The sequence below is a fragment of the Stylophora pistillata genome, chromosome 3 (assembly GCF_964205215.1).
Source record: "Stylophora pistillata chromosome 3, jaStyPist1.2, whole genome shotgun sequence".
Lineage (NCBI taxonomy): Eukaryota > Metazoa > Cnidaria > Anthozoa > Scleractinia > Pocilloporidae > Stylophora > Stylophora pistillata.
This window is the reverse complement of record NC_142521.1, coordinates 9291594-9302139: the sequence shown is the minus strand read 5'-3', so window position 1 is coordinate 9302139 and position 10546 is coordinate 9291594. Positions and strand designations below refer to the sequence as shown.

Sequence of the window (10546 nt, the reverse complement as noted above, 5' to 3'; positions counted from 1 at the left end):
TAATTCACCATTAACTGACTAAAGACTTCCTCCAACCTTTTGACCCTTTGCTCGTGCTACCATTCTTGAACGGGACTGGGTACAAGTTTGTTCGATAAGATGGCGGGTAATCCAGCATGCTGTCTTTGTCTGATGTAGCGTTGTTTTAGTAAGGAAACCGGGAATATTAACACCTTATTATGGCGGATAAAAGGCCCAAGCGACAACGGACTGGAAGATCCTGTATGGTAAGTGATCTGAAACGATGATATTTAGCTATGCTTGAGGAAATCGCGATTTTGAGTTGGCGCGGAAAGACGCTTGAAAACGTGCTGCGATCAAAATTAACAATGAATTGAGTTGAAAGGGACTCTGAAAATTTAATACTCGTACACACGTTCACGATTTGTTTTACTTGAAAATGAAGTTCAAAGCTGTGATTTTTAAAAGAGTTGCACTAGACTTGGATCAAGCCTATCTGTTAAAGAATTAAGAACAGAGAAGAATATGATCTTAAAAAGATCAGGGAAACCCTCTTAGGTTGATTTCGTTTGAATGGCATGGGAGAACGGACTAGATTTAAGGTAGATCGTCCTTTAAGATTATGTTAGGTACGTAGTTACACTGACTATATAGATCGCTTGGCTCTTTTATGTTTGAATTGTTTTTGAAGTATCAGTGAATATGCGATGCGTTTAATTTCTCTTTCAAAAAAACATTTGCATCAACGACGTTTGATTTAGTTTGATGAAGCTTAAGTGTACTTAAAGATCTAAGCTTAGGATTTGCGTTTCAGATCAGTATAGAAAGAATCGGATCTGGCAGAAAATCTGATGTACTTTCGAATCAGTTTAGGTCGTTCTGCACTTCAGTGGTAAAACAGACTTACAAATCCTAATGACCGCGCTCTTCGAGACCCGCGAACTACAAATTAAATGTCCATGCGAATTGCTTTTCACTTGAAATTTTTAAGCTCTGTTCCTCTTTCTGCAGTTCTTTGATGCAAGCCTGCAACACAGGGAAGAAATCGAGTTGAGAAGGGCACTCAGTGCGTCTTTGAAAGAAGCGCGAAGTGCACAACAGAAGCACGAAGAACCCGCACAACCGAACGTAGAAACAAGATCGATATGCACTAATACTGAGACAAGACTACGTTTAAAGAAGTCTCGATGCCCTAAACTGAAAAAGTACAGCAAAAGCTGTTCTCTAAAAATAAAACAGAATGAAGGTATAAAGAAAGGTAGTGAACTAACCATCACAAGTGAAGAGGTATCAGCAAAAGCCAAAGACCAAAAAGAAGATTCAGACAAATGTAGAAAGCTTCAGAACAAGGGATTTCTAAGTAAAAATCAACAGAGAAAAGAACTTCAAAGTCCAAAAAAATCAAACAAAGTTGTCAAGTCAAACAAATTGGTGAACACTGGTCAGAAGAGAGAACTTAAGAATATTTTAAATAAACAGAACACAAATGGGAAGTTGTTCACTGGCAAGAAAGGGAATGATGCAAAGAAAAGCAAAGTTGTTCAAAGCTTGACTGTGAAATTTAATACTGCCAGCAAAGATGAGAAACAACCATATACAAAATGTTCAAAGCGAAAGCAGGAAATTGAAGGTCAAACTGACATTGAAACTTCCAATGATCAAGTTAAAAAGAGAAAACTCACATCACCAAAACTTGTGCCTGAAGTTGTACTAGAAACCGAAAAAAATTTTCATTCAGTAGAAGAGAGGTATACCTCTGATATATCTACTCTTAAACAAGAAGTGTCAAATGTGCTACAGGGAAAACTAAGAAAAAGACTAAGACAGAAGCTTAAAGACAGAAAACTTGTGAATCCATTAGGAGAAATCTACATCCCAGCTAATATAGCCAAGACAGAAGATTTCTTGACTTTCTTATGTCTAAGAGGTAAGTAGGGGATTTAAGGTAGCCAATCAAATCTTTGATTACAAGATAAGTTGGTTTAACAACTGATCAAGTTGATGATGTAAATATGCTTCTGTAGAGAGTTTCTAATGCTGATGTTGTGGGCGTTAGCCCTCTGTCATTCACTCTTACAGGGGGCTAATATGCCTCTGTAGAGAGTTTGTAATGCGGATGTTGTAGGCATTAGCCCTCTGTCATTCACTCCTACAGAGGGCTAATATGCCTATGTTGAGAGTTTCTAGCACTGACATTGTGAGCATTAGCCCTCCGTCATTCACTCCTACAGAGGGCTAATATGCCTATGTTGAGAGTTTCTAGCACTGACGTTGTGAGCATTAGCCCTCTGTCATTCACTCTTACAGAGGGCTAACATGCCTCTTTATTCTATGGCTGTGTCTCACAAGGACTGGGAACTGCCAAATTCACGAATTTGATTGGCTGAAGTCAATATTGCAAGCAGTCTAGATTTTCCCATCTAGACTGGCATCTAGACCAGTCTAGAAAGAAAAGGTACAATGAATATAAAAAAATTGTATGAAGTTCATATATTTTTTTGAACTGCGGTATTAGATACATATGATGCACGATCCTCGCAGTAGATAGCGCTATTTAAGCAATAGCGAAAAATCAGACCTGAAAAAAATCAGGCCTGTACAGGACTCGAACCACTGACCTCTGCGATACTAGTGCTGCCCTCTACCAATTGAGCTAACAAGCCAACAGGGAGCAGGCCGTTAAGTTGATTCATAATAAACCTGTGAAAGGAATAAATCAGATACAATGAAATATATGAAGTTCATATATTTTTAAACTGCGGTATTAGATACGTATGATGCACGATCCTCGCAGTAGATAGAGCTATTTAAGCAATAGCGAAAAATCAGACCTTAAAAAAAAAAAAAAAAAAAATCAGGCCTGTACGGGACTCGAACCACTGACCTCTGCAATACTAGTGTTCCCAGTTGGCTTGGGGGCACTAGTATCGCAGAGGTCAGTGGTTCGAGTCCTGTACAGGCCTGATTTTTTTTTTTTTTTTTTTTTTTTTTTCAGGTCTGATTTGTCGCTATTGCTTAAATAGCGCTATCTACTGCGAGGATCGTGCATCATACATATCTAATACCACAGTTCAAAAATATATGAACTTCATATATTTCATTGTATCTGATTTATTCCTTTCACGGGTTTATTACGAATCAACTTAACGGCCTGCTCCCAGTTGGCTTGTTAGCTCAATTGGTAGAGCGCTGCACTAGTATCGCAGAGGTCAGTGGTTCGAGTCCCGTACAGGCCTGATTTTTTTCAGGTCTGATTTTTCGCTATTGCTTAAATAGCGCTATCTACTGCGAGGATCGTGCATCATACATATCTAATACCGCAGTTCAAAAATATATGAACTTCATATATTTCATTGTATCTGATAAAAAAATTGGCGTATAAGACACAGCCATATAATAAACATCTTATTAACCGATCTAGGTCGATCTGTATGGGAGAATCTTGATCTCGGTCACTGGTACAGACCGAACACAGTGAGGTCTGTACTGGCAACCTCAGTCAAGATTCTCCTATACAGACCTCCTGCTCGGTTAATAAGAACTAAGTAGAGAGTTTTTAACGCTGGCTTTGTGGGCATTAGCCCTCTGTCATTGGCTCTTACAGAGGGTTAATATGCCTCTGTCGAGAGTTTCTAGCGCTGACGTTGTGGGCGTTAGCCCTCTGTCATCCTCTCTTACAGAGGGCTAATGCTCAAAACGTCAGCTCTAGATCTTTTCAGGGGTGACCAATTCATATCATCAACTCAGTTGATAAAACCAAATCATCGTGTAATACCCCAAGCTACACAGCGCCACAGTTTCTTTAGAAAGCTACCCCCTTTGGATCTTGGATTAAATCTCTTCAGTCACAACCCACTACCTACCGGCTTGGCTGCACTGCAAGTTCTAACAAAGGCTATCCTTAGCAAATTATCTGTCTTATGGCAGTCTTAAGTCAGAAAAAGGCACTGAAAATGTGAGGTGTTTGTACTTTCTCAACTAAGAGATCAACTTGTAGTCATGATTTGATATCTCTGCAATTGAGCAATTCCACTTTGGAAAAGAAGAGGTTAAATTGTGTCCTAGCTTTACAACTGAAATTTTGACCATACTTGAAACTTTATCAGTCGCAATGAAAAGTAATGCAACTGAAAAAAAAGGAAAAGTTTAGGAAATGAAATCAAGTCTTCATGATTCACAGTTTGATTTGATGACCTCTAGATTTCCCATACAGGTTTTGGAAAGTAAAAGATTGTAAATAATAATAGTAATAATAATACTTATAGTAAGATGAGTATTGCCTAGTAGTTAATAAGTGTTGTTTGCAGGTAGTGCCAGTCTTCCAAGATCCTTTGAGGTCTTCAACAATCCTGATCCTTTCTTTACTAAGCCAACTCACCAGTTTCCTGATGAAGAAGTGCTTTCTTGTCCAATGCTTCACACACATTCATCTGTGACCTACTCTCCACCTTTGTCAAGTTCTCCCAGTGAGTCCTCAGCAGACTCACCTATGTCTTCTATAGATGGCTGGTTGATGCATGATGACTAAAGACTTTCAGTTAAAACTATGTTTTAAGAATAGCATTTTTGAAGGCAATTGAACCATTTAACTCCTAAGATCTGATTATGAATTCTGCCATCTGGCTGCTACACATTTCCTTGTAAATTGGTTATGAGAATTTGGTGTTCAATCAATGGAACAACTTCTATAGGTTTGAGTATTCTCATTACCTGTTTGCTGGATCATGTGTGGATATTATAGGGAGAAGTGACATGTTAATCACTTCTGGGAGTTAAAGGGTCAGTGTAACAGTGACAGGTCTGATTTTGAAAATGCTGTTTCTAGTTGTAACCACTCTTAAATGAAATAGGACAAGTACATAAAATTGACAATAATGTGAACCCTGAATACAAGTGTGCTCTTTTTAAGTAATTCTTTTTGCAATTTGGACCTAATTCTGTGAAACAGAAGATCCTCTGAAGACTGATGCAAAGTGCTGCAGAGGCACATTTAAAAGACTCAAACAGTAGACAATAAATTAAAAAGTACATAGAAATTGTGCCAATTTCAGTTCTTTTCACTACTACAGCATTGCAAGGGTCACCCAGAGAGATGACAAGTCCTTACCTTTTTTTCCTGAAAACTCAAAAAGGCAAATTTTTTCCTTTCCTTATCGCTTTCAAAAAATATTTATTTAATATTATGATGTAAATGTAGTGCTTTTTGATATTGTGATGGTCAGAATGTTTGCATGACTGAGTTTTAATATGGAATTAGGTTTAATTTGTAAAGATGACTTAATTATATTCATAGTTTGTGTATACTGAAACAGTCTGTGGATAGTGTTGGTGTTGAAGTCACGCTCTGATTAGCTTCTCAAACTCCAAATACTCTTTGCTGTTCACCTCCAAGTAATTCACAGAGGATTTGTGCCCAAAAATATTGTAGTTGTTGCTGGAAAAAAATTAGTTTAATCATCTTTTAGTGTTATACTTTCTCACTGTTTTGGTACATACTCATGGCTTTGTAAATGTCTACCACTATAGTTACCTTCACTTCAGTGAATAGTTGTTACTTATCATTTTACAATCATGTCAGCTTAGCTTAAGCATTTAATACGCTATTATCAATTCATGCAGTAGCAAGTGGGTAAAAAATAGTCCAAGAATTGGCTGGTTGACACCTTGAACTATACAAAAGTTAGGATGAAATTGTCAGAGGTATTTATTGCAGAATGTTGCTATTTTTGTTATACACCAATACCTATTTTTATCATCATGTTGTACTAAAATTAATTTTTTTATGCAGAGGACATCGGTATAAATATTTTGCTATTGGCTACTGAGTGTGTATCACTTTCTGGAAAAACTTATAAAATGATCCAATAAAATGGTATTTTTAACTAAAAGCTAAAGGTTTGTCTCCTTTCAAGTCTTTCATTGCACATGAATTGCAGGTCAAGAAATAACAAGAGTGTCATTAAAAAGTTTTCGTAGCTCCTTTTTCAGCTCTGGTATACCCTTGCCATACTTTGCTGACACAGGTATAACCTGAAGGGAGAAAGTGTTCTGTAGTTGCTGGATTTCTGTCTTGGAATCAGCAATGTCTATTTTGTTAGCTACAATGGCTGCTGGTCTTTGTGATAAATGTTCCTTGTAAAGCTCCAGTTCTTGCCGTAAGGAAGCAAAAGTTGTCAATGAGTCAGTGCAAGAAATGTCCAAGACATACAGCAGGCAGCGGCATCTTTCAATATGTCGCAGGAAAGTATGTCCCAACCCTTTGTTCAGATGTGCTCCACTTATTAAACCAGGAATATCTGCCACTACAAAATAAGAAGGGGAAAACATCTATTTAAAACCATATGATGAAGAGAGACAATAGAAATGTAAAGAAACAAATAAAACAATGCACAAACTATTAAGATTTCTTTCTACTGATTGCTCAAAAACCCATCATTTATTGCACCAAACTTTTCCTGTGTTCTTTTTTGTCCAGCATGGGTTATTATACCATTAGACCAATAGAGAGTTTGGCTTACTGCTCATATAATTGTGGAGAATTGGATAATGCACATTCAGAAATACCAATACCAGTGTGAATGATACTGTTGTTGAACAGGCCCCTTTCAGAAAGAGTCCTTAAGTTCAGTTTCAGTATTTCAATATCGTTTTGTAAGTAGATATTGTATGATTCACAGGTGCACTGCATAGTTACATCATTACACAAGAACACCCTTCTGTTAGTTGACATCAAACAACTGAATAAAGAAGTATCATTAACCATTTCACTCATCAACTACTGTCTCCCATACAATTGTTATTATGTTAGTTTGAAGGATTTAGTATTGGACCTACTACTAATCCCCTACTTGATATTTTTTTTTATTCTTATCACTTGTTTGCTTGACATTTAAATGACAACATTTGAAGGAATTATGTCTTGGTCACCCACGGGAGTTTAAGGTTATGGTACAAATGGGCTGATAGTCATTTAAAATCATATTTTGTACCACATTTTCATACTTTGAGCTTAAGTCACAAACTTGGTTACATGACTTGCCTTTACCTCTGGAAGACCTGTCTTTCTGAAAGTTACCAGTTACTGGTAACCCATCCACTCCCAGGAATGACCACAACATAATTTCTCCTCACAATATTATTGGTCATTTGATCCAATACCAAATTCTCAGAACAAACTTTTATTGGAAGAAATGTACAGCAGAGAGTGATGGGAATTTTCATCCAGATAAATCAGTTAGAATCATTTTAATGTTACCTGCAATTTGTTGGTAATCATCAAACTCCACAATTCCAACGTAAGGATTAATGGTGGTGAAAGGATAAGCAGCAACTGCTGGCATTGCACGAGAAATTGCTCTTAGAAGAGTGGACTTTCCTGCATTAGGGAAACCAATCTGTAACATATGACAAAACCAATTTGTTAAATGCCTATAAGATTTTTAACATTGGTAGTAGTCTTATAATACAAAGTAATACTAACCAATCCAATATCAGCTATTGTCTTCAGCTCCAACTCTACAACTTTTTCCTCTCCAGGGGTCCCTTCAGTGGTAACATCAGGTGCACGATCCTGTGCCGTCTTAAAATATGCATTCCCCATTCCACCAAGGCCCCCCTGAGCAGCTGCAAAGGTTTCTCCCACAGTAGTCAAGTCTGCTATCACATGCCCTTGCTCTTTGATAACAGTACCAAGGGGTACCTACAAAAGGGACTCTTCTAATAAGGTTACAGATTGAAATACAGGTGAAGGAAAAATAATCAAACATACAAGGACTTCTTTGATTGGTGGTCAATTCCTTTATTCTCACGACCAAAATGTTTGATTCAGTGGTGATCATGTAGTGACCATGTAGTGACTCTATAGCCTGCACCCTTATGTGGTGACAATCACCTTTACACAATCCATCAGCAAGCATTTGTGAGAAACAGGTAAACCATTCCATTGAAGAGAAGTCATTAAATAACTAGAAATACTGCTTGTCATTTCAGAGCTGTACAGTCAAGTTCTTTCAGTAATGGCTGACTACTCATAGGACTTACCAGTAATCAAAGCTTCTATCATTCTATGAATAATGGGGGTAAGTTTCTAAGGAAACTGTGGTGCTGTGTCCATGAGAGTAACAAGGTAATTTTTGGTTTCATCAGGTGAGTTGATAATGTAAATTGACAAAGCGTAAACAGTTTCAAAGCTGATGTTTCGAGCGTTAGCCCTTAGTCAGAGTAAAAGGAGGAATTATATCGATGAGTTTGTAATATTTACCTGCCATATCTGATCTGAACCATTCTTCCCCTTACAGTCATCTGCCCTACCAGCTCCACCATTTTCAGCCTTGATATGTTTGGGAAGATGAGCAAACTCCTTGACAGAATAATCTGCAATCAGAATGACACTCCCACCTCGGCCACCATCTCCCCCATCTGGACCAGCTCTGGGTTGGTATCTAGATATTCACGTAGGATGTTGTGATCTCATTGACTTATCACATGACTGGGAAGAATATATCATGATAACTAAATGTTACTGCATCTGATGAGCTTATAATCTTACTTTTGTCTTTTAAAGTGAAGGCAACCATTTCCTCCATTTCCTGCCTTTAAGATGACTTTTTTCCAGTCAATAAACTGCCTTTTCTGAAAATTTGAATTAAAAATTGTAGCAACTGCAGTCAAAATTCAGTGGTAGCCATATACAAGTACATAGTCATGATCAAGTGACCTCATGCAATTGGAAGGTTGCAATAAATGGCTTCAAGCTCCTTCAATTTTACCCATAAATCAGAGCTGTAAAAAAACAGCTTACTGTATAGATTTACTAGTGGAGGGGGGCATTGGGGCCTCTGGGAAACCACAAAACTGGAGGAAAAATCCTCCAAAACCAATGAAAAAAGGCTGCAAAACCAAAAACCGAATGCAAACCTGACAAAACCGCTACATTTTCACCTTTAAAGGAGTCAAAAAGGAAAAACCAAAAACCGCATCAGAGTTTTTGTGAAACTGAAAACCGAATGCAAAAAACACGTAACGTCCACAAACCACTCTAAACATCAAAACTGAAAAACCAAACCTTTTTTGCCCAAAAACCAATCCAAAAAACAGTCAAAACCACAAAACCGCAAAAAAAACCCAAAAAAAACTGCAAAACCGCCCCACTCCTAGTGGATTAATCTAACAACATCACAAGGGACAAAGACTCCCCCCAACTGAAGAGAGTTGATTTAACTACCTTTTTCAGTTAAATCTGTTCCTTTTTAAGGGGCGGGGGGGGGGGGGATTGTATGCAAACAATTTCTTAATCCTTAAGTCCCTGACATCAGTATGCATATTCTCCATACTGTTGTCTATGCACTTCCTACTGTGTGATTATACTTCCTACTTTGCTGATTACACTTCCTACTATGCTGAATTATACTTCCTACTGCGCTGATTACACTTCCCACGATGCTGCCATGGAGAATCTGACACGGAATGATTAGGTAAATTAAAATGTCTAGCAACTGGTTTCGATGTGTCCCTGTCATTCCTTTCCACGTTGCGAAGGTGTTCTCGGAATCGGCCACCTAGTCTTCTGCCTGTTTCGCCGATGTATATCTTTTTGCAATAAGTGCAAGTTATGCAATAGATTACATTGGCAGAGGTAGTCATTAATCATTCTAAGCAACATATGGCAATCTGCAGTCTTTCCTTTCACTTAGGTAGCACGGAAAGCCGTAAAACTCTTGAACAAAAGCTCATCTTTCAAACCGGCAGTCTAAATCCCACAGGTATCAACGAATGCTTTTCATTCCACTAATTTATTCGTGTTTTTCTCGTTGCCATGTTACCACCAATAACGTAGCTCCATTTTCTGCCTTTAAAAGCACACATAACCCACAATTCCTCTATTCGCTCAGACGAAGGGCTAACACTCGAAACGCCAGCTTTTGTAATCATTACGGTGGCCAATTTACCATTACAACTTTGTTGATATATCCAAATTATTTCGTTACCCCCCACTGACGCAGCCCCAAACAGTTTCTTTAGAAACTATCAGCCTTTAAACAGTCAAAAGCATTGCCTGGGGCAGTTCCAGGATTTAGGCAAGGAGGGTTCAGAGAATTGTCCCCTTTCTGAAGGGTCCGACATTTTGAAAATTAGGTCTCTGGAAACATGATTTCCAACGTTCTGAGGGAAAATTTAGAGGGTTCAACCAAACCACCCAAACCACCCAAACCACCCCTGGATCCACCCTTGATCACTATACTCATAAAAGAACTACAAACTTAATTTACAGCAAAACAGAAATAGAAGGGCAATATCTACATTAATTAATGTGAGCACCTGTTTCATTGTTGTTGTTTGCACTGAATGAAGAAGTTTGATTGGTTGATTATGGACAGTCTGCATCCATTTTTATCAGAATTAAAGATCAAAAGATTCCTAATTTACCTTGCTTGCTTTGGAACTAAAATACCGTGAGACCACGATACGCCAATTAAAAATCATTTAAAACTGTACCCCTGCAAACATAAAGCCAACTTGAAGAAAAACAAAGCTCGGTTACTAATTCTACAGGCGTGGCTACAAAATATGAACCCGCTGACCTGTC

General features: G+C 38.0%; 2 protein-coding genes across 3 annotated transcripts; one reads left to right on the top strand and one right to left on the bottom strand.

The window, feature by feature from the left end:
• The first annotated feature begins 83 nt into the window (after positions 1-83).
• On the top strand, positions 84-5849 carry LOC111322264 (uncharacterized). Its single transcript, XM_022925340.2, has 3 exons — positions 84-227; positions 973-1888; positions 4269-5849. Exons 1-3 carry the CDS (start codon positions 180-182, stop codon positions 4487-4489), a joined length of 1185 nt encoding a protein of 394 aa, XP_022781075.2. The 5' UTR covers positions 84-179; the 3' UTR covers positions 4490-5849.
• On the bottom strand, positions 5642-10525 carry LOC111322263 (mitochondrial ribosome-associated GTPase 2). Of its 2 annotated transcripts, none has more exons than XM_022925339.2 (6): positions 10387-10525; positions 8510-8592; positions 8222-8402; positions 7442-7660; positions 7217-7355; positions 5642-6263 (listed from the first exon to the last, which is right to left on the bottom strand). In XM_022925339.2, the coding sequence occupies exons 1-6, from the start codon at positions 10441-10443 to the stop codon at positions 5899-5901; spliced, it is 1044 nt and encodes a 347-aa protein (XP_022781074.1). In that variant the 5' UTR covers positions 10444-10525; the 3' UTR covers positions 5642-5898. The 2 variants fall into 2 exon arrangements, with proteins under 2 accessions (XP_022781074.1, XP_088608211.1); XM_088752085.1 differs by having other exon boundaries at positions 10279-10418.
• Between the last annotated feature and the right edge of the window lie 21 nt (positions 10526-10546).

What these genes read in the sequence shown, in the direction of transcription:
- LOC111322264 (XM_022925340.2), top strand. Translation starts at nt 180, where the DNA reads ATGGCGGATAAAAGGCCCAAGCGACAACGGACTGGAAGATCCTGTATG. An exon ending in GGACTGGAAGATCCTGTATG is followed by an intron (nt 228 to 972) that starts GTAAGTGATCTG and finishes CTCTTTCTGCAG; the next exon opens with TTCTTTGATGCAAGCCTGCA. An exon ending in GACTTTCTTATGTCTAAGAG is followed by an intron (nt 1,889 to 4,268) that starts GTAAGTAGGGGA and finishes TGTTGTTTGCAG; the next exon opens with GTAGTGCCAGTCTTCCAAGA.
- LOC111322263 (XM_088752085.1), bottom strand. Translation starts at nt 10,344, where the DNA reads ATGCAGACTGTCCATAATCAACCAATCAAACTTCTTCATTCAGTGCAA. An exon ending in AAACAACAACAATGAAACAG is followed by an intron (nt 8,593 to 10,278) that starts GTGCTCACATTA and finishes TCAAATTTTCAG; the next exon opens with AAAAGGCAGTTTATTGACTG. An exon ending in CTTCACTTTAAAAGACAAAA is followed by an intron (nt 8,403 to 8,509) that starts GTAAGATTATAA and finishes GTGAATATCTAG; the next exon opens with ATACCAACCCAGAGCTGGTC.